The 25,015-nt window shown below is 34.8% G+C and overlaps 2 protein-coding genes across 2 annotated transcripts; both read left to right on the top strand.

Annotated features, from left to right (window-relative positions):
* Positions 1-515: 515 nt before the first annotated feature.
* Positions 516-5,186, top strand: LOC120626262 (patched domain-containing protein 3-like). Its single transcript, XM_039893695.1, has one exon. The coding sequence runs from the start codon at positions 1,328-1,330 to the stop codon at positions 4,166-4,168; it is 2,841 nt and encodes a 946-aa protein (XP_039749629.1). The 5' UTR covers positions 516-1,327; the 3' UTR covers positions 4,169-5,186.
* Positions 5,187-23,235: 18,049 nt separating this feature from the next.
* On the top strand, positions 23,236-24,716 carry LOC120626488. The gene is made up of 2 exons (XM_039894016.1): positions 23,236-23,376; positions 23,613-24,716. Exons 1-2 carry the CDS (start codon positions 23,236-23,238, stop codon positions 24,714-24,716), a joined length of 1,245 nt encoding a protein of 414 aa, XP_039749950.1.
* Positions 24,717-25,015: the final 299 nt, after the last annotated feature.

The following is a 25,015-nucleotide window of genomic DNA, read 5'->3' as shown; positions in this document are numbered from 1 at the left end:
ACCCGAGTTTGATACATTTTTGAAACCTGACAATATCATTCTATTAGAATTTCCATTGAACAAAACAACTAAAGGGTTTAAAAAGAACTAACGAATATATTATAATGTTTTTGTTTCGCTAGATCGTCATTATACTTTTTTAATTTCTGCATCGGATTAGAATTTTGGAACGAAAGAAGCAAAAGGTTGGCACCTTTCTTCGAATATGTCCTTAATTGTTTTGTCCTTGAATCTTAATTGTTTGTTCCTTATGGACAATAGGGAAGCGAAAGAAGGGCAAAAATTAAGGAAACTACACGCTTAGCTCCTTACTTAAAATCGTTAAGTTAATTTTTATTCTATTATTTTTGTTATAGAAGCATTAGTAATAATAATAATATTATTTTTGAAGCTATGTATCGATATGAAAAAAAATAGCGACGCAACTATGAGTGTTAATATCGATACTTAGATATCGACAACATTATTATATAGTTAAATTTTAGTTTATATTTGCTGTGCAGAGAGTACTTTAGTGTTGGTGGTAGGTATTTAAGTATTTTACTGTAGACCATCTAATATGTTAGCTTACCAACAGAACCGAAGGATTTCATTTATTGCATCGAACAACATACAGCTGTAGGTCTACCGAGAAACTAAATAATATAATTTTTTTAATGTGATACGGCCAATTTTAGTAGGCTCTGAAAATTAACGTCCTAAACAAGTAGATGGGGTCATCCGCGTCGGTCGTATTTTTGATCGTCGTTATTCTGGGTTACGAGTTACAACTTACGGCTTACGCATTTACGACTATTGTCATTGGAATTTCCGAGTGTGCGGTTGTGCACTGAATTTTCTTTTAGTACAATTAAAATCCGCGTCTTACGGTGGAGTTCTGCGCTTTCCCGCCAACAATCGGGAGTTGTTTGAAACAAACTCACTGCAGTATTCGCTGAACAGTTTAAGTGATAAATTGGCGATGATATACTTGTACTCAGTTCACGTGTAGCAGGACGTATTGTGTTTAAGTGTTTACAAAATGACAGCAATTTGAAAGTATATTTATAGAGGGCTACAACTATTTTTTATATTTAATATGTTGTCCCTCGGTTGTGTTGAAAAAAGTGATGACTGATGTGTTTCACCGTGTTTAAGTGATTGAAAAGTAGCGGTGTTATCGTTTTGGATAGAAGCAAAAACGTCATCTTCGAAAAACTAACAAAATGTGTTGTGGCCTAATAACTATTTAGTGCAAGTTAGGAATTATATATTCAAATTATAAGCAAAACTTTAGTTTACGATATCATTAAGATATATAATAGACATTATAAATAATATTTTACCTATGCCTCGTAAAAAGAAAATCAAGTCTCCTCAACAACTATGGGAAAACATTTCTTCAATTTTTGTTACATTTGTTGAGAGTGTTTTTTTCTCTCTTGGAGTTTGTGTCGCCAGACATCCGTGGAGGGTGATAGCAGCAACATGGATGTTCATTCTGTTGTGTTGCGGTGGACTATTTACATTTTACATAGAAAAAAATCCTATGAATTTATGGGTCCCGCCAGATTCAGACTTTTATTATGACACGCATTGGTATATCGATAAGTTTGGAACGGGTTTTAGAGTTCAGAAATTACTGATAACTGCCGATAATGTCTTAGATCCATCTGTAATGCGTTTATTAAAAAATATTACCGATCATATTAATACCCTCAGTATAGATTTTCAAAATAAAACTTACAATCTAAGTGAATTATGCTTTAAAGTCCCTGTTGTTACAATAGTCGATTCTAGTTGGAAACCAAGATCTGATGTCTCCTTAAAGTCTAATAATAGCAATTCTCTATCGAACTATAATACCTTTGAAGTAGATTATCACGATCCTGGGCTCGTGTTTGGAGATGGATTTTATTGTGGTGTGCTCAACCATTTGCCTTTAGCGTGTCACCAGTATAATATATTAGATATTTGGAATAACAGTGAAAAATTGATTCATAATCTTACAAAAAATGAGATAGTCAATAAAATCAATGAAATTAAAGTAAACCCGATCACAGGTCATCCTGTGGACTACGTAAATCTGTTAGGTGGAGTAGTTAAAAATAAAATGGGACATGTGGTAGAAGCTAAATCAATATTGTTGTCATGGTATATGTATGTAAACATGTCAGAAGTTAATCTCAACGAAGTGGGAAACTTAGTCGGAACAGAAGATTGGGTGTCTGTTCCTGTAGCACTTTGGGAAGCGGAATTTCTAAACTATGCCCATAATTTAAATTTTACTGAGAACGGTGTTAAATTCTATTATGAAGCAGGAAGGAGTTTTGCGGATATAAGTGGTCAAACTATGTTTCAAGATATGGATAAACTGTCTGTAGGCATAATACTAATGTTTATTTATGTCGTGTGTGCTGTATCTCGATGTAACTGGCTAGAGATTCGGTTAACGTTAGGTAGCATTGGGTTGTTGAATGTTGGGATGGCCTATATAACTACAGTCAGTTTGTGTTCCTTGGCTGGTATACCATTTGGCCCTGTCCACTCGTCGTTGCCTTTTCTATTAATGGGATTAGGAGTAGATGATATGTTTGTAATGAATGCATGTTGGAAAATGGTTCTAGCTACAGATGTACACAAAAGCACTTCTGCAAAAGTCGGTCTGATGCTTAAGCATGCGGGGGTTTCCATTGTGATAACATCGTTTACAGATATCGTAGCGTTATTAATTGGAGCTATCACCATATTACCATCATTAAAATCATTTTGTATATATGCAGCAGTGGGAGTGTTTTTTATATTTTGTTATTCTGTTACGTTTTATGTAGCAGTTTTTACATTAGATCTTAAAAGAATAAAGGAACAAAGGAATGGTGTGATATTTTGTTACAAACATAAAAAGGAGATAACGGTGTCCACTGAAACAACATTATTTCAGAAGTTATTGGCCTATGTATATAAAAATATTGTTCTAACGAATTCCGGCAAAGCAATCATTATTTTGTTTACATTAATTATGACAGGTTTTAGTGTTCAGGCAATATTTAAATTAGAACAAAGATTTGACCCAAAGTGGTTTATTCCTGAAGATACGTATTTCAAAGAGTTTATTAATATTCATGATTATTATTATCCCGATGAAGGGCAACCTGCAATGATTTTTCTGGGCGACATGGATTACAACGCAGAATTTGTAAATTTATACAACACGGTACAGGTCTTAAGGAATGAGTCCTATGTAGCTGAATTAATGACATGGGTAGAAATTTTTCATGGTTATGTTTTAATTAATTTTCACCACGACTTGTTAAACTCAACAACTGTAACAGATGAACAGTTTAATAAGTATTTATCAAGATTTTTGTTTAGTCCCGTTGGTGGAAGGTTTCAATTAAATTTTAAATTCAGTGGAAATCTTACATGTGGTGAAAGTATTAGCGATATTACAGCTTCATCGATGTCATTTAGGTTTACCAGGTTCGAAGGTCCCGCAGAATACATTCCTGCAATGAATCGTGTTAAAGATATCGTGAAATCGGCTAATATTACCACCGGCTCTGGTTATCGTAGTGTGTGGTCTAAAGTTTTTGGTAATTGGGTCACGGACGAGATTATAGCAGTGGAAGTTGAAAGAAATATAGAGTTAGCTTTACTTTGTGTCATGATTTGTACCGTTATCTTGATCACGAATCTTCAGATGTGTTTGTGGATATTTATTTGCGTTTTGTTAACAATAGTTAATGTTCTAGGCTGGATGCAGAGATGGGGTATGACTGTAGATATAGTTTGCTGTATCGGTCTTGAACTTGCGATAGGTTTGTGTGTTGATTATGCTGCCCACGTTGGTCACACTTTCTTAACTATCACACAAGGTAGTCGCAATGAAAGAACTTTTAAGACTGTCACTTCGATTGGGTCTGCTGTATTGTTAGGTGGTGGATCCACGTTACTTTCCTTGTCGCTTCTTAGTATGTCAAAAGCATACACTTTTCAATCATTTTTCAAAATATTTTTACTTGTAATACTGTTCGGACTCTTTAACGGTTTAATGTTTCTACCAGTAGTTTTATCATTAATTGGGCCAGCAGGGCACCGGGCTTATGATGAGGAAGAAATAAAAGCACCGGAAGCTGTAGAGTTGAATGGAAAAATCTACGATACAGGAAAACAAATGACTGAGGGTTGATTACGATTAATACGATGGAATAAATTACGATTATAATGAGGCCATTGAAAGAATTCCTTGTTCATAGATGTAACTAAAAGTGGCGTTGCATCATGAAAAATTATCATATAGTTTTTTTTATAATATTGTGCTAAATTTAATGATATGATGTATATTTTTTAAATCATTGTGCACTATTACGAGGTTAAGGCAACTGTTTATTATTAGCCAGATTAAAGCTATCATTATTATAAAGGTTTAAAAACTAGTAATTTATTATATTAAGAAAATCGTCAAGCATACGTATTTATTGTGTATTGAACAGGAGCTTCCAATTTTAATAAGTATAACTAACGTACTGAATAGTTTAGAAATGAATAATTTTTACACAGGAGGTATAGTGTGATTTAAATTTGGCTGTATACAAATCTATGAACCAAGCTAAATTACAAGGACTAACAACGTAGAGATTTGTTCACAAGTCAAAATAGTAACAATATTTGGCAGAAATGTTGAAAATATTATATATTTTTTTTTACATTAAAATTTACACTAATATTGGTGCTAAAGATTAATATATAATGGTATTACTTTTCGTTATAGGTAGGTAGGTAGGAAGGAATGTAGATATATATTTACAATAAATTAAGGTAATTTTAAAATGTTTAAGGAACGAGGGAGATAACCTGATTATTGTACATACTGTCACTATGATATTTAAACAATAAGGAACGTATGCAAAGAATACAGGTGTAAATTATTTAGTACCTTACTTCGATCGCTTAAAGCAGTATTATTAAAATGTTGTTGACGCTTTCTACCACAGTTATAACACTTATTTTAAGGAAGTCAAATAGACTGGCATTTTAATATAATACTGCTATTAGCGATGGTAGTGAGCCCTCAGGCTATATATTATGTTTGCGATGTGATAATCTTGTAACAACACAGAAAACATGAAATATTTTTACAACTGTAACTCAGTGAAGTATCGTCAAATTATATAGAAAATAAAATAAATTGATTTGCTATCGAAATATTAATTGTTTATTTTTTATGTCAACTATCCTTGGGTCAGTTTGTTATCATGCGTATTTGATAGCGAAGCTTGACATATTATCATCACGAGTATTATTATTATTATTTAAGTACCTATTTGCTATACAATTTTGCAATCTACTTACAACTAACTGATTGAAGGTCATCGTAAGTCTTAAACTAAAACGAGGGGCTGAGAGGATGTTCTTGAATACATTTACTAGTTCTGCCATTATATTTGCTAATGCATTATGGAATAACTCAAATCGATTTATAAAAGACTGTTTGAGATATTTAAGAATCTACTCTTTTTTTTTAAGGAGGCTCAAAAATCAAACACACCTTGAAATTAACATAAAGGTTGACTTCGATGGTTGGTCTCTTATTGATCTAGACTTGTATTCAGCGAATGAAAATTTCGTTCGCCGTTTGGATTAGGTACCATAACATTATTTATTATCAGGACAATTCCTTCGTTTATTTTAGTTTTATGCTTATTCACTAAAGAGCACCAGTAAATTATTTTATATCTCTAAAACCTGACACCTGAAGAAGATATTAGTCCTTTGAACTATTTGTTATTTTTTTTTATGTTAGCGGATAGATTAGGTTTTATTGAGCGTGGCTGTTACTTTGGGAAAATATGACCACTACTAATACCTTTAACAAAATCCGTTAGGTGATTACGTATCTCGCGACAGGCTTGCGACAGGCGTAAATCTTGCAATCACTGCTATCGAACGTCACTTTTCCATAGAATAAATAAACAAAAGTGACGTTTGACAGCAGTGATTGCAAGATTTACGCTGTCGCTAGCCTGTCGCGAGATACGTAATTACCCTGCCGTTTAGCCTCTATATCTAGAGTTAGTACTGATAAACAGGAGCATACTAGAGATTATGCACTCTTTTCAGTCCGCTACCACAGTAATCCACTTTCTGAAATCTAATCTACTTTTGATTAAACCTGAATTTATGCTTCAACTATTACTGTGCACGTAGATACATTCCATACTAATATTTTAAATGCTTGCCTGCCTGCTTAAGCTGGGCTTAATCACTGCACCGACATTACAAACGCTTGTAAAACCAATCGTAGGTATTTTTAGCATGGATGCAGGTAGGGAAAAAAAGTATTGACCTCCAATTTGATTAATACATTGCTAACTTTATCGATCGATATATCCGAAAAAAATATCAGTTTTATATCAGTGAGCAAAAAAAAAATTAAAACATCATGTTTTTTATCGATTTAGCGAGATCGATGTTTTTATACAAGACTATTTGTCAGTGAGTGGTGAGAGTGAGTGAGTTAGGGAAGGAAAGTAGTATTTTGTTGTTAGATTTTGCTATTAATTTAAAATGACCTATCACCTAATCATTGATTTAACTAGCTATGTTATTATCGTGAGATTACTGGAACCAACCTATTTTAAAAGTTATTTCACGCGGGCGAAGCCACGGTCAAATATAGTTGCCAATGAAAGGTTCTTATCATTATCAGGGATAAGAGAGTATCACAACAAGATAAGAAAATCTTGCAAAGATTTATGTCATTTAACATTTGCAAAATGCCCACCATTAAAATAATGTCCTAACTTTAATAAAAACAGTAATAAGTTTTCTAACGTTTAATAAAACAATCCTCAAAAATCAAAATATAATACGACACAGTACCTACCTATGTTCATTATTTTAATAGCGGTGTTCTTCGTCCGTGTTTATACAGGTGTTTTTCGGATTTTTAAATCCCTTGACACCGTTTGTCTACCTGGGATAAAAAGTAGCCTATGTTACTCTTCGTCCTTTCTCATAACTCTTGATTGGGTGCTTAAGCAGGGCGTGAAAGAATTTACACCCGCAGAATGTGTGCGGGGCCTTTTCACTGTTTTTGGATACAAAGCATACAATAATGGCTGAATCATGATTGAGAATTCTGTGTTTTTAAGGATCTTTTACTGGAAACACTGGCAACATTTATTGGTGTCCAAAAATGTGCAAGGTCACAAAATCTAGCGGAAGAACCTCAGACAATTCAACCTACAAAAAATTATCTATGTTAGTAACATAATTTATTAACACTTGACCTTTAAAATTGTTTTGATAAAAAATCACATTTAATTCATTAGATAGGACAGAAAAATGGCTGTGAGAACTGAGATCAGGTTGGATAATTATGATGATCTCTTTGCGTGTGAAACTGGGTAGGTAGGTACCCATATATGTAAATTCTAATAATGGACGTACTACGTTTGAGCTATCGTTAAATTATCTGCATTGAGATTTTGAGTTATTTCTGTCATTGCTTACAGACCAAGAAATTGTTAAAGTAGGTAAATGATTCAACTTAAGATAACTATAAATTCATATTTGCCAGATATTTAATTAATTTATATAGGATTTTTACAAATTTGATTAAAAAACAATGTTCATGACATTGAGTTGGTGGGTTTTTTGATATAAATATGACTTCTTTTTCGATACACTTCAGGCCCCCCCGATGTCGTCGAACCACCACTCCCCCGGTGACGCCGTAGCAATCCCTCAGGTGGGTATCGGCAAGTGTCCATCCGAAAATAAATACACTTTAGTCCTACATGGACTCGAACGATGCAAGGATACCCCCCGCTGTTTTAGTCGTTTATCAAAAGTCATATTCAAGGAAGTTAAAATATTACGGTGCATAGGCAGTAGGTACAAACTAGAAAATGTAACAAAATTCAAAAAGAAAATGGACTATAACTTTAAGAATAAGATGTAAATAATGTCGAAGCTTTCTATTTGCAGTTCTGATGGGGTTACGGTTAGTATAAAACTAGAACGTGAATATAATATATATAACGTGAATATAATATTCGTTCTGGAACTGGAGGAGTCTGGGTTTTACAGATTGTCGCTTTGCTAGACAGTCAAGCATTTTAAAAACGTACTTGGGTCATGCTATTGTCCTAATACTTAATGATAAGTGCTTCATAAGAGGCAGAATTTCGAAATCACTGACAAACACTTCAACTTTATTTATATTTGTATGGATGTAGAGATACTCCAAGTCTAACCTTATCCGTCAGTGGAGTGGCGACCCCGGACCGGAAAACAAAGCTTTGGTAAGGTTAGGTTTAAGGTGTTCAAACTCCACCCGGAGGGCTTTAACTAAGATATTCGTAGTTACTTATTGTCCGAATCAGACATTTTTTTTTTACTGGATCTCTTGTTCCATCGTCTGAAAAACATGATCACATTTTTTTAATCTTTCGAGTTGGTGACCATCTTAACCTGTGAATGACCTACTTACATGTCCTTTTTTATTCAACAGATAAAATTAGTCTTCGAAGAATGACGCAATTTTAATATAATAAATTTTCTATGTTTTGTTCATCGAAGTATTTGATATCCTGTGCCAAATTATGGTTTTCTGGCAATCTAAATGTAAGCAAACTATTGAAAGTAACGAAACTACTTTGGGAAGTAGCCTAGATAAATCTCACGATCTTATTAATACCTACACAGTAATTTATCGTTTCTTACAATTTTGTGAAGCTAAAATACATCTTATCGATTGATTAGGTACAGATTAGAAAAAAAGCTTTAGGTTACTATCTCTCCCTGTGTTAACGAAGTAAACAAAAGCTTCCTAAACAGTTGTACCTAATGTACCTAACACATGCCCTCACACTTCGATGTTATATTGCGATACTGATAATAATAAAAAAGGAAATAAGGATTGGTTGCGGATAGGATTTATTTCGCGGAATTCACAACGCAGGTATCCTTACAAACACAGTACATATTAGACCACAATATTTATAAGGGCATTGACATAGTTCGTCACCAGTGAAAACTGGCATTAAAGTCGTACTTTAGGCTATGTGTAGGCGGACTAAAACTCAATTTTATATACTTGTGTATAAAAGTATATAGTTATAACTGACTTTCGCTCTGGGTTCGAGTATAGTTGATCACATAGAAATCATTTATTGAATTTTTTAGCAATCGAATAAAAAAACCGGTGCCAAATTCGGTCGTAAAACACATATCATCATTCATTTAAATATTAACATTTGATCTGACCCGGGAATCGAACCTAAGACCTAGAACAAATTTCCTCGCAATCGAAGTGAAAAGAAGAGTCACTCGGTCATAAATTCCATTCTATCCTCGATGAAATGGATCGCTTTATGTCCTTGTAGCACAATCTACTATTGTCGATTAACCACAATATATATTACTTTGTGTGCCTATCTCCTGGTACTGTCCTGCCGATACCGAATATTGAATTCTGCGCATCGAAACGCACGAAGTTCGAGAAGTCATGCAGTTCGAATCGTACTTTGCTAAAATATTTTCGACTCCTTAAACTAATGATATGATAATTCGTTTCCATCTTTTTCGGTAAGAGGTAATGGCACGGGTATCTTCCCACAATGAGAAGGGATCAAGGCCGTAGTCCACCACGCTGGCCCAGTACGGATTGGTGGACTACACACACCTTTTAGAGTATTTTGGAGAACTATCAGCCATGCAGGTTTCCTCACGACGTTTTGCTTCACCGTTGAAGCAAGTGATATATTAATTAGTTAAAACGCACAAAACTTGGAGAAGTTATATAAGAGGTGCTTGCTGGGATTCGAACTCGGCCCCTCGAAAGTGAAGTCGAAGTCCTACCGCTGGGCTATCATCGCTTCTTAAAATACATACGTATATAATATAAACATATACAAATATCTACTTATCACAGATTATACAAATAGGTACTTATCACAGATTTAGCTATAATTTAGGTAATTATTATCTCAGGTCCAAAACTCGCTCCATCCAAAGGACTGCCTGGCTATGGCCTTGAGCGTTGACCTCCCACTACACGAGGTGGACAGAAGATATCAAAACAGTCTCACAAGTGGTACAAGAATATGAAATTTGAAAATTCCTACAAAAGACCTATTTCCGACAGTGCACGCTCATCGGTGATTTGAAGATGCATAGATGAGATACCCATATACTCCTTTGTCGCAAATTCTGTTCGGATAGTGAATTGACAATTAGGTATATTATAAAAACAGTATTTATCTCTTCGAACGAGTACCGACGTAATCGTTTTATCGTTTGGCTACGGATGATTGAGCGTCGAGTGTCGCTATCAGCCTGCAAAATATAATTATTAATCGACCAAAAAAGGCGGACATTCTCAATCTATACTTATAATGTAAATGTTTAGTGTTTTACATATCCGAAGGTAGCGTAAATGACTATATAGCTCCGTCCTTCCCTTTGTCAATCTTCGAGATCATCCCAGGAACTGTAGTAGGGAAAGTTACCTTCAAATTATATCTGGTCTCGCTTCCATATAGCCTCTACATTTTTTCTATGCCTTCATGCCAAAAGAACATTGTTCCTTCCGGGTTTTTATACACCTCGGCTGTAAAAGTAAGCAAGTCGTTTCGGAGCTTAAGTATGTTTTCCACGAACTTATATTTAAATAATAGACTACCTCCCTTCTTATTCAGTAAAATTTGGAATTGCACTCCCCCAGAAAAGGTTTTACAAAATAGATTCCTGCACTTTAATAATATACTGCGTATTCTAAAATAAGATTCAAAATCATGAATTGTTTTAAATCTATAAATTTCCTATATATTATAGATCCTCAAAAAGATATGTTATTCTTTTTTTGACCAGTTTCATCGTTTCCGTCCATTAAGGGCCCACTACAGGGCACATGTTTTAGAATTAGAAGGGTTTAGTCCGTATTAGACTCCATGGCCCCAAAGTCTCCACGGTAAACGGAACAAAAATGTCGCTTTCTATTAGAGAGGTACAGTCATGCTTGTTAGCGTTTTAAGCCATCTCAGCTGCGTCTCCCGGTTTTGATGCTGTCTCCATGATTTCAGATGAGGCCAATGTGTCAACTGCCAACGCGTGTTGCGTCCCACAGGAGCCCTTTCGATCCCGTCATTTAGAAAACCATGCCTTTATAGTCTGCCGACGCTCTTTTGGCAAGACAGTCCCTGAATTCCTAACTTAGTTACCTCCTTTAATCTGCAATCCCGAGTCCCGGCGTCCCGGGTGTTCCCAACCTGAGACCTAAATACACAAAAACTTTTGTTCTCCAAACAAGTGCTAAGATTTTGTATGACAAGGCATGGAGCCACTACCAGATTCTTTTTTCATTTAATGCTAAAAACTATAATTAGGTATGCCGTCTTTTTTCACTTAAAGTGATAATTCATGATAGATCATTTTAAATGTGACAGGACACTGAATAAGGTTTCCGACGTTATTCTACGTTTATTTGTAAGGCCCTGATAAAAATAGTACATATATGAGATAAGCTGATGAGTCTTGTCTTAATGCCCACTAATATGAGACTTATTAGGTTAAAAATAGTTACAGGCTTTATTGTGTGCCAATAGAAAATAATTATTATGAAATAATTTATCCAAATATCTAAGCGAATTAAAAATTGATTAGGTAGATAATAATTTAATTTATTAGATTCAGATCTAAATTCTAAGCAAAAACTAGCTAAGTGCGAACCAGATATGTGCACTGAGGGTTTCGAAAATTGGTATTTATTTATATATATTTTTATATTTTATACATGTAAATTTATTAAAAGTACTTAATAGATAGTAGAAGCCTTTTATTTGACGAGCATAACTTATTTTGTTAAGTACTATTACTGATGTATTAAATAGGAAATGGTTCTACTTATATTATTGCGATGAAATTGAAAGGCAAGGAAGTTGAGATTTTTTATTTTCAATTGTTGCAACATGCATGCTTAATTATAAGAATTTAGGTCACTGGATATAAAGTGGCGTGTACTTCATACAAGCACAAAAGCTCTGCCTACCCTAACTTTTTTGTATAACTCATAAATGAGAAGGATTTTTCCATTTCATGGCATCTACCTTCTTTATGCATACCCTGGCCAAGAACCCTGTGCACGCCACTGTGGATATGCCTCTTTATAGCAAATAATTACGTAGACTTTTGTTACTATTGCCCGTTTTCACCGACGAACAACATGGCAATACCTTAATAAGTAACGTCTAATCTAAGAAAATTCCTAGGCATACATCAACTATCCACCAATAGTTATCACGTAACAGTAGGTGATATGTTTTTTTTAATAAATAGCCTCAATAATTAGATATGCGATTCCTAAGAATAGTGGCAAAGGGCATAAGACTTTTGGTATGAAAAGAAGTTTTAAAGGCATCCATTACATATAATGATACAAAAAAATTTTTACAGAAGATTAGATTTTTGTATGAATGTATGTAATGGGTACCATTCAGGCGATAGGAAGTATTCGCCCGGGCATTCTCGGATCAAATCAGAAATGGGGAGATCCGTAGAAAGCTATATTTAGAGACAAAGCTCAACGAGTCGCATAGCTGAACAGGCAATGGGTGGGACACAGAATTGAGAATATACGGAATCCTCATTCAGCCATTATTGTATGCAGTGCATTGTGTCCAAAAACAGTGAAACGCCATGCGCACGCCAAATTCAAATTCAAAAATGTTTTATTCGTGTAGACCTTATCACAGGCACTTATGAAGCGTTCATACATTTAACATGTTACACTAATGTTAGTGATGGTAATAACTGCATTCGTTAACTTAAAACTAAAGCGTCTTACTTTACACCCGCGGAATGTTGCTAGCTCACAAACTTTTCTTATTATCCCATTTCATGTTAAACGTTTAGAACATTGGAGGTCCTTTATTTTTTCAAGTTGTATATATGGTAAATTATTGTGAACACTTACTTAGCGTGATGCAGGATTTTTGTAGCGCCATCTAGTTTGTTAATGCGGAGACCGCTACACAACTCTAAAGTTGAGTGGTTTTCAATGGTCCAATATTAGTGGTGAACACAGTTTCTGTATGTCTTTATTCTGTGGGGTGGGGCACTTAGCTTGGAAAACCCATGGACGCTAGGCTCCCCGCGCAGCGGTAAACGCAGCGTTGGTAGACCCCCGACTTGTACCACCGCCGCTGAACGCATGCGACACAAGTCCGTGGGATTTGGTACAAAATACGTCCATCGGATTACATGAGGCTGAGTATTCAGCATAATTTTCAACTTGATATCAAGTTGTTAACCAGAATGAGACCTGACAAATGGAATGGACAAATCAAACGGATGGACCAACAGACAACAAGGCGACGTGTTATCATCAATAATGCGGATCAGAACCCTAAAAACTAAAAGTACCTACGCAACATAGTAACTAAGTAATCACTAATCAGGTAGGTATTTCACCATTTTTATCTGCGATTTAATCTAAGTTTTGGCAGTTACTTCAAGTTATCTTAACACCTGGTATTAGTTATATTAAAATCACTTCATATTATTAGATATCCCTACTCATTTCATACAAATTTCGGATTAACTAGGTTTTTATGATATAGACTTGATAATTATCATTTCTGTTGGAAAACAATGAGGGATTTAGGATGGAGCCTGGGGTTCTTATAGTATGAAATCCGCGTGATAAAGGTCCCAGTTTTTTAATTAACTTTAATTATTCACTGATTGCGCCAACTTTTCACACTAATATTTTAAAGACAAAAGATTCGATTTTTGTATAAACGCATGTAATGTGCACCTACTACGGAAATATTAGTATTTTTTAAAGAGTTTGTGTACATTACAAAAGTCTCTTTCTTCTATATATTCGCTAGCCACAACAAACGACTTATCTACAGAATCATTTAAACAATGAAGGGTGTTTTTGAATCGTCATTATAAGGGATAGATCAACTCAAAGAAACTTAAAACTGCATAAAAAACCAAAAAGAAAATAATACCTAAAGGTACAAGTCATTAGAATTTGAGTAACAAAGGCGGCCTTATCACTCATGGTGATTTCGTCCAGGCAACCATTTTGAGAAAATGAATTACCGTTTTAGCGGTGCGCAAACTAAGTAATAAAAATATACATACATATTAAAAATTACAAAACCTGTAGGTTCATATTTTTAATTAGTTTATTTTACAGTGGTGAAATTCGTACCTAAACTAATTCCTACATAATAGTATGGAAAGAGAACATAAATGTGAAATATAATTATCATACCTACATACAGTGTTAGATAATTCTTTAAGCGACTCTTAAAAATGTTATGAAAATATTATAAAAAAAGAAGAGTCTAACGATTTCTCTAAACAGCACCATGTTTGGAAAACGCAATAGGTGCTAACGCTTTACCAAATAACTAAACTGCCCAACAAAATGATAATAAAGGTACCTACAGTTAGTAAAGTATTTTGGTGAAATAATATTTCTAAATAGATGATTAAACTTTTTCTTTCAAAGTACCTCCCTACGGAACTCTCGCCTCGGTACGCTAATCTGGCGTACAGTTGGACGATAATTTTATTATTTTTCATAGATAGTTGTGACCTACTTTCATTACATTTAATATTTTAATACCAACGAGTAAAGAGTTATCGTACACCAAAGAGGTCAAATGCCACCAGTAACTATAATGAACACGTGATAACATTAATTATCCATAAGTATACTATGATATATTATGTACCTATCGTATATAATATTTCATATTATTTATTATGCGGCAAATTATAAACTGCGGTATCCCGTGCCTCTAATGCAACCAGAGGATGCTAAACTTCTTCCAGCAAGGAAAGCGCTGCTATTCCTGGCGGCGACCAATGCTTGCTGGGAGATCTAGACAGCGGCGTCTCAATAGTTCGTAGCCGGTCGACGTGACGCCAGGAACCAGGCAAACCTGAGCCGCAAGCAGAAGAAGAAGAAGAAGAAGTAGAAGAATCCCGTGCCTTCTTCTGCTATTGACACAATATACAGCGACCCGCCGCTTCGCGCCACCCGCCTACGCTCATTCATTCATTTATTAAATCACATAACTATTCTTTTATTTGCTCGACACCTAAGTGTCGTGGCGTGACGTGAAAAAAAACAAACTTACTTCCCTTTTCAAATGTTTTAACCAAGGGAAATTTAAAATAGTTCTATAACCTTCTTCAAGAATTGACCTATCACATCCAAAAGGTTTGTTAAAATCTCATTAGTAGTTAGATTGGCGTTTAAGCTAAAAGCAAAAAAACAAAACTTTTTAGTTTCAATATGAGCTCAACGAGCTCAGTAGTTTTCCGAGTTTGTGAGATTATCATTATTAATAAGCCCACTTGTGCCACTTCAGGGCGCAGGTCTCAGGTCCGAATGAGAAGGGTTTTTTTTTAGCAGTACTTGAACGACCAAGCAGATATGGCCCTTCGGATGGTCACTTGAAACCCATAGCCTATAACCGAAGGAACACTTCGAGGGCATGCAAGGAGCACGTCTTACAAAGTGCCCCCGGTGACCAGTAATTACACCAGCAACCACGTCATTCAGACCGGAACACAGCATTGCAACAATTCTGCATAGCGGCAGAAATACGCATTGTTGAAGTACTTTCCCACAGATAGCTGAGGTGAGTCGAAACATTTTCGCTTCGATTGGGTACTTAAATCGTTGGAAAAATCAAAACTAAAATTTCCCTTGCTCAATCTCTTCTTCTTCCTATACTGGATTACGCAGACTCCTGTTATCCTGACTTTACCGAAGAACTTCTTAATAAGCTCGAGCGCCTTCCAAATTTATGCAACCGGTTTGTGTTTGGACTGCGTAAATTTGACCACATCTCGGAGTACCGAGCTAGGCTAAAGTGGTTGCCTATCCGTTTACGTCGTGAACTTCATTTACTGTCGTTCTTTTATTCTATTCTTAATAGTCAACTATCTCCCTCTAATTTAAGGGATCGTTTTCGCTTTATTTCTGACTCTACTTCTCATTTCAACCTTCGACCCCGCCTCGGTAACCGTCTGGTACTCCCATTTTGTAAAACGAAGTTCTTCGGTAATTCTTTCACCTTAAAGGCAATTATGCTGGAACAATCTGCCTGCTGAAATCCGTGGAAGTATTTCCCTTCCTATTTTTAAGAGTCGTCTGAAGGACTACTACCTCTCTTTGAGTGTTGGTAGTTGAAGTTGTTGATTTATTACTGTCTGTAAATTATGTATTAAAATCTACTTTTATATATTATGTATATTTTATACTTATATATTACGTATATTTATATAAATTATTTATGTATAAGTATCTATACATTTTGGTATTTATGTATATACTACCACACTCTTGGCACTATCCCGTTCTCTTGCTCTAAGTCCTTTCTACAAAGGTTGCCTGTAAGAGATTGCTTGCAGCAATAAGGCCGCCTTTGCATGTCTACATTGTTTACTGTTTCATTAATGTTTCTTTTCCTATAAGTATGTTTACGTGCAATAAAGTGTTTCTCCTTCTTCCCGGACTTCATTCCGGACGAGCTCTGTCACAAAAAATCTACTACACTAAACTACTCAGGTTTAAGCAGTAGTCCACCGCGCTGGCCAAGTGCGGATTGGTGGAAAACAGTGGAAATATTTTTGTTGTCAATAAAGTTTAGAGTTTTAGAGGCGTAAATATGAAAACCTGGATAGCAGTTTCATTTAAGTGCCACTTTGGGAGCGTGGGGTCCAAAATCACGAGCTCTTTTTAAAGAATTATCAAAAAGGGTTAGCGACTCTACCGGTGATCCTAGAGCGGGCAGTTACCTTGGCTAAAGAATTGGCCATCCAAAGTGGCAATGCTGCCAGCATCTTAGGAACTGTGCGTTTTAGATTTTATTTAGTTTAACATAGTTTATTTTAGGTTATATCTATAATATAAATAAAATAAAAATCTCTGAATTAAAAAAAAATGTTTGGAGACTTTTTATTAATAATAATAATAATAAATTTTATTTCACTAATAAGAACAGAGTAATTACTTTTGTAATGCTGTATGTAATCTCTATTAGCTGTAAGGTATTTTAATTAAATTCGATTACTGAAGAGGCACTGATAGTTGACACATCTGTCCAGATGAAGTCAATCGGTTGATACGATGATGATGATGATGATGGAAATATAAGGAATGATCCCATTATTTAAATAAATGGTTAAATAAGATAAGTAAAGATGTATTTATTTGTACTAAGTAAAGTAGCGCCTTATTCAAACTATTCGAGCAGACTCTATAATATATTAGGTGTACTTTTTTGGCTAGTAGGTATATACCAAAAACGTTGGCGTATATTAGCTGGGCTAAATCAGATATCTTTTTTACATAGCTGCTTACCTAATTAATATTATATAAGTATACATAAACATGCTGATATATGTTTCGAAAATTGGCCTAATTACTTAAAAGTTACGTCATTTAAAAAAATATATGCTGTCTAGATAATAAATAATTCGTTAATCGCAATATAATGTAATTAGGTATCTATCTTACAAGGATAATTTTATTTTCTCAGTTTTAATTAGTAAAATATCGCTGTTTCAGAAACGATGATTTAGGTTATTAAAATTATAAAAAAGGGTAACTGACCTGCTCATTTGTGACCCAATTTCTTAATTAGGTCACAAGTAAGCTGGTCCGGTAGAATTGTATTAAAAATAGAATTCATCATATTATTACAAGTCATTTGATTTATTACACGCTTTATATTAGCTTCACTTGTATGTTTGTATGTTTGTAACCGACTTCTATGGTCGCTATTTTGACCCACTTTAAACGGTCAGATTTCGTTCAAACTTTGAAGACATATCGAGGACCGGTGACAATACACTAATTTGAGAAGATTATTCCAATTTTCAATATAAAAAATAAGATTTTTATTAGCTTTGTTGTTATGTTTGTAACCGACTCCTTTGGATTTGATTTTGACCCTCCTCAAACGTTTCCTCCTCGATATATCTTCAAAGTTTGAAGATATATCGAGGACCGATGACAATATACTAATTTGATAAGATTATTCCATTTTTTTATTTGTAAAATGAGATTTTTGTTAATTTATATAATTTTCCGCTATAGTCTTTAACTTCTCTCTTGGATCTCTAACTATCTGAATGATATTTGAATGACCTCTATGTAGACATGTAAATACTATAGTAACCCTTTACGGTTAATACTTAATAGTGTCAGACTTGGTAATTCTCTCCCTGCTGACATACGTCAGGCTAAATCCCTGAATTTATTCAAGAAGCTGAACACCATTTCTTATCTATTTCACATTATACTACGTAGAATACTGCATCAAAATACACATATTATACATAATATATATAAGTACATTATGTATAATATCTGTAGTATTAAAATTTATGATAAAGTAGTTTATTATAATTATTATTTATGTATATTAAATATTGAATATTAAGTTATATATATAACTATTTTTTATTATATTGCCGCACCAACCCAAATTGAACGCCAGGTGATACTCTACATTATATGAAAGTCACGGAGTTTTCGAAACTAAAAATGACAGTATTAACATAGATATAGGAAGAAAAAACATTCGTTTAAACGTATTTGATATTTTTAAAAACAATAATTTTTTTTAAAGTAAAAAAAAATAAATTACAAATATATTTGAAAATGGCCAGATTGTTCTGACCGTATGGATCTGGCACTCTCACGACCGTGAAAATTAACGTATCGAAGTTTTTTTTTTAAAGCTTCTTTATCGCAGAGCGCTGTTTGCTATTTAATATCTCTGGGTAATTCGTTGTCGTTTAATTAAAACTAGCTGACCCTCGCAACTTCGTTGCACCAAATCGGTTATTATCGGAAAACACGAATAACATGACATTTTCTAAAAATGAATCCTAGCTAGATCGATTTATCGCCCCCGAAACCCCCTGTGTACTAAATTAGTTGAAAATCGTTGGAGCCGATTCCGAGATTCCAATTATATATTTACAACAATTGCTCGTTTAAAGATATAAGAAATATATATATTTATCGATAAAACACGAATAAAATGACATTTTCTAAAAATGAATCCTAGCTAGATCGATTTATCGCCCCGAAACCCCATTTAAATATATACAAGAATTGCTCGTTTAAAGATATAAGATTAATAAAAAAATTTGATTTGTCTTTAGTGAGTCTCATGAAAATTGGGTTCGTTCACAATGCTTGCGAGCTATTGTGTTGCTTTACGTCGAGAATGGCGCAAAATGCTGAAAGTATTTTTTTTTTATTCCACCTACGTCATTGACTAAAGCGATACGACCGCCGCGCCGTACTCCGATTGATTTAATACTTAAATAGAGCAAGAAGTTATGTTATAGATTAACATTCGTGTGTGAATGGAATAGTTTTAATAAACTACTTTTTTGTGATTTTCCATTCAAGAGATTCACTTTACGATAGTGTATGTACCTACCTTCTGGGTAGGTATATAATTATTGATCTATGATAACACAGGATTACTAGATAATTAATTATTATTACTGATTTTTAGAGTTCCTTTCTTCAAAATGAAATTATTATACCTTGGATACGATTCGACAAACTTATCTTGATAAAAAAATGAAAGTATTACCTTTTTTTTCTTTAACGAAAAAAGTAGGTTCGTAGTTATGTAAATAAAATTGAGGAAATAAGAAATACTTTCAATTACGCAAACAGTCCAGATTGTGGTTATTTTACAAAGAACTAATTAAAAAACATCAAAAATTGAGAATTGCGAGCTTGCAAGCTATTCAGATTGGAAATTGGCCGTGGCCACCCACCCCCGTGCCTCGAAGAGCACGTGCTTGAAGTCACGGTTGTAACTATGACTGATAATAAGATAACCTGTGATAATTATGATAATTATTGTGATAATAATCTAACGTTAAAGCCCCCAACAAGTGTAAAAGTAGCATGGAAAATTTATTATACAAATCCCTCTTTTCTATACGATGGAAGGTTCGTGTCAGACACACAAACTACTCTTCACGTATAAGATTTACGTTTATAATTCCTGATTTTTTTCTCGTGAATATGCTCTGGTCTGGGCTAGTGGGAGTTTTTGACCGTGGCTATTAGGTTAGATTTAAAGACAATTATTCCCATAAAAATACCTAAGTACACTTACATAGGAAACTTAATTTTCTATAATAATTTAATACACTTTTACACAATTATATACTCATTCAATGTATTCGTCTTTTAATTTATTGGTATTACTTAATTTATAAGAAGCTAATTTAGTTTTGAATACATTGAACGAGCTTACATTTTTATAGGTACTATCGAGAAAGAAAAAATTGTACCCTCTATCTAACTTGCTCGAATTTTTTTGTATTACTCATGCGGGGATACTACTTTCCCCGCATGAGTAATACAAAAAAAATCGACGCTCGCTGTTGCGGTTGAAAAAGAACCGTTTGCCCATTTTAAAATTACGCGTGAGATTTTTCATAAATAAAACTGTTATTTATGAAAAATCTCGCAAATTGTACTTAGCACACGCAAACTATCCCTGTCGCACGCAAAATGACGTTGACAACATCGCACGGGTTGCAGATACTATTTGACGTTTTCAAATTGTTCAAATGTGACAATTTATTTGAACGAAAGTGTAAATAATTAATTAATATTGAGCTGTTTAATTCTAAGCATTTGTAATTAATTGATACTTTTTTGAATGCTTAATTTTTCAGCTATTATTTCTGGTCTGAGAAGGCTTTGCCCTTTTAAAAAATTCAAAAAATTTATTTTTTGTTTATTAATATTAATTAATTTTTATTTATTGTTCAAAATATATTTTTTTCTTCTTATCAAACTTGTTATTTGCTTGTAAAGACTCGTGCGTTCAACTTCGCTTTCGTGGGCAATCGACAACTTGTCGCACTTGTTGCACAATATACTATTATTTATGTGTTGTACAATAAAACTCATAAAAGTGTATTCGTTCATTAAACAGACAGAGCTCGTTCTGGAAAGTACCTACTACCATGGTTAATTCCGCCGCCAAGCATCATTGCTGTGTTCCGGTGCTAAGGGCGTCGTTGCCGGTGTAATCACAAGCATATTTCAAAGTCAAATATTTCTATTTTCTATCTATTCAAATAGGCACATAGATGGCACTTTTGATAAACCGCGCAGTGCCGTATTTAGGACTGACTGCAAAGTTTTCGTATCAGGAATCAATATATAATACAGCTTACATTATTAATCCGATAAGAAATACAATGACGTTGCTCCAGTGCCTGTCAGGTGTGTTCTGTTAAAGATAAATATTAGAGAAGGATCTGTTCGAAAGAGGGGGTCTACGCTGGTTGGTGTTGGCCAAACGGGGTCCCGTACGTTTCGACTTTCGGCCCTTGGAGCTGAGTCTCCTTACCTATGTGATAAGCTTGGGGAGAACCTCGGTAGCCTCGATTTAATACTAAAAGGAACTTTGGCTTTAGGCAACGATCCTTTGATGCCATGTCCGGCGCACCGTGGGGGCGATGCACGATGAGCTGCTGTGCGCAATCGTGTAGACGACTGCGTGCGGGTCATCTCCTAGCGGTTGTTGGTCGGAATAACGGGCCTCGAGGTAACGCTTTTATATTCGCAGGGAAGCTATGCTACCCTGGTATAATAGTTACAGAACGCTTTTAGCACCTAAGGCCTGACATCATTTATCATCATCATATCAACTCATTACCGGCCTCCTGTAGGGCATCTCACAATGTAAAGGGTTCAAGCTATAGTCCACCACGCTGGCCCAGTGTGGATTGGTGGACTCCACTTGCATTTGAGAATATTATGGGGAATTCTCAGTCACGCAGGTTTGATGCTTTCCTTCACGTTTGCCTGCCTGCCATCATTATTGCCTTTTATTAAATGTCTTAATTGAACTGCATTTAAAATGGCGTATAGTATTGTCCCATTGCATTATTAATCAACCACAGGTCGCTCACTGCTGGACATACGATAAAGACGTCGGTTTTACTAACCTTGGAAGTAATATGTACTTGGTAAATAACTACATATTAATTCCATAGTTCAAAAACCTATCGCCAAAGTTCATCGCCAATATTACGCACACATGCACACGCACGCACACAGATAAGATAGGTAGTAATGGAAAACAAACTCAACCGCAAAAGAAGTATTTATTTCTGTCCGTCTGAGACTCAAAGACTATTAGCAGAAGAGGTGTGTATGTTTATGTCGTGGTGAGGACTACTGGGACACCGAGTTTGAATCTCGGCGGGCATCTCATAACTTTTTGACGTTATGTGCGTTTTAAGCAGTTATCACTTGCTTGTGAGGGAACGTGCATGCCCGAAAGCTCTCTAGTTCTCAAACGCGTATAAAGTCTATCAATCTACACATTGCCAGCGTGGTGAACAATGGCCTAAATCTGGAAGGAGAACTGTGCCCTGCAATGGCCCGTTAAAAATTTTATACTGTTGATGATGAATATGATACATACAACACATCGACAAAGTCGTCCTGATATTAAATTATGAAAAAAGTTGTTTAAAAACCTAAAAACTACGCTACGCGTAAAGTGGTAAATCAGGGCAGAAGTAAAGACGGAATTCTTTATCCGCGTATTGTGATATTTTTTCAGAATATAGCTCTTTATAGGCCATTTTAAATTTTATTTCAGTTTATTAGTTTTGAATTCATCCAAAAATACCAAAAAAATGTTTCCTCTTTATGAAATTAAATATTGAAGTTAATATAAAAATAATATTGCGTTACGACCCTAAGCTAACACGGTTGAAACCGAGGGTACCAGCTAGTTTGTAGGTACCTAGTAAGCGGCTGAACGGGTCCTGATGAAGTTTAGCACAGGGATAGTTTATAATTCGGTACAGTACGCGCGGCGAGAGTTTGGCTTTGACCGTTATTGCGCAAAAATCAGAAATTGGGTATCAACGGGCAATTAGCGGGGTGTGGGGCGGGTGTGTAGGCGCACGCGGTGCTCTGATTGGCGCTCCAGTCGTTCCCTGCCTCTCGCATCGATACGACGTACCGCGCACTCCTGTTGTACAATCACGTTCACAAGTGAATTGCTATTTTCGTTAATTGTTTATTGTTGTCGATTGTTATTATTTGTTGAGTTTGTTTGTTTAAGTTTTTTTTGTTAAATATTAAAAAGTGATTTGAAAATGCGTAAAAAAAACATTGTTTTAAAAAGGCAAGCACGGAAAATGATATATGACGTGAATTGCTTTTTAAAGAAAGAAGCTGACGAATGTGTCGATTCATTGAAGCAAATTCGAAGTCAGATTGAGGAAGTTGCTTCTTTATTCAGTCAGTCGGAGAATAACCAAACTATACAGACTATGCAGGTAATGAAAACGGAAACTGTTTCTAAATTAAATTAGCTAAAATTCAAAAACGGACATCGGAGGCCACTAAGACTTCAATTGGAACTGTAAAAAATATCGCAAATCAAGCCAAGAGTTCCGATTTGCTAATTACTTTCAGAACACCTGGAAAAAAACGTCCCAGAGCTAAACCAGTTACGAATATTGATAATTTTGACCAAGGTATTATAAAAAGATGTATACACAATTTTCACAAGACGAATAATGAACTTCCCACCATTGGGAAACTAAAAAAGAAACTTGAGGAAGATATAAACTTTAAAGGGTCAGAAAGAAGTCTTCGTGTAATTGTTAAGGAGTTAGGATTTCGCTGGAAAAAAACAGAAAACAACCGTAAATTACTAATAGAAACATCGAATATCCGATTACAACGCATTGAATATTTAAGTAAAATAAGAAAATATCGACAAGAAGGAAGACCCATTGTTTACACAGATGAATCCTACGTAGATTCATCGCACTCAACAACCAAAGCCTGGAGCGATGGCCCTACGGAAGGACTAAAAAAACCCATTTCTAAAGGACAACGAGTCGTGATAGTCCACGCAGGATCTGAAGCTGGGTTTATACCAAATGCTTTATTAACTTTTAAAGCCGGCACCAAAACAGGGGACTATCACGACAACATGAATTACGAGAATTATGAAAAATGGCTTAGGACACAATTAATTCCCAACATACCACCCAATTCTGTAGTGGTTGTCGACAACGCTTCATACCACAATAAACAATGGGATTTAGCACCGTCCTCCAATACCAAAAAAGCCGATATGCAGAATTGGCTAACTGATAAAGGCATACAATATGATTCAACAATGCTCAAGCCACAATTGTACAACTTGATAAAAGCTAATAAAGAAAGATTTAAAACTTTTTCAATAGATCAAATTATAGCAGAAGCAAACCATAGCATATTGAGATTACCGCCTTACCATCCAGACCTCAACCCCATAGAAATGGCATGGGCTACTATTAAACAATATGTAGCTAGCAAAAATGTTAAATGGAATTTACAAGAATGTACCAAACTTATCAAAGAAAAAGTATCCTTAATACGTGCCCAGGAATGGGGAAAAATATGTAAAAAGGTAAAAGATATAGAAGAAGAGTACGTCAAGAGTGACCATGTAGTTGATTTACTTACCGAGCAATTTATAATTCGCGTCGATGATAGTTCCGAAGACGATGATTCTGATGATGGTTATGAAGATGATGATGATGACAACTGCAACCGGACCCTCAACAAGCAAAAGACGTTGCACAATTTCGTGTCGCGGCAGCACCACTGGACCATGCGGTGATTTCATAGAAGGCGACCTTTAACTGATTCAGAATCTGAATAGCACTGCTGCTAAGACTTTTTTTTAATGTTAACTTTTGTATTTAATAATTATTTTAAGTTTTCTTTTGTTTGTATGTACCAATTTTACATGTATCTTGGAATAAATAATTTTATTAAAAAACAATTATTTAGAATTTTCATCGCTGTCTCTGTAAACTTTAAAAGGAAATAAACATTTTATATAAGTAAAATAACTATCAATAGTTTTAATAAATGAAGAAGTTTATCTATTTCGTATTATTTTCTAGCATTATTACC

The sequence above is a fragment of the Pararge aegeria genome, chromosome 9, assembly GCF_905163445.1.
Source record: "Pararge aegeria chromosome 9, ilParAegt1.1, whole genome shotgun sequence".
NCBI classification, from domain to species: Eukaryota; Metazoa; Arthropoda; class Insecta; order Lepidoptera; family Nymphalidae; genus Pararge; species Pararge aegeria.
Note: the sequence above shows the minus strand (reverse complement) of the source record. Positions and strands in the feature narration are given on the sequence as shown.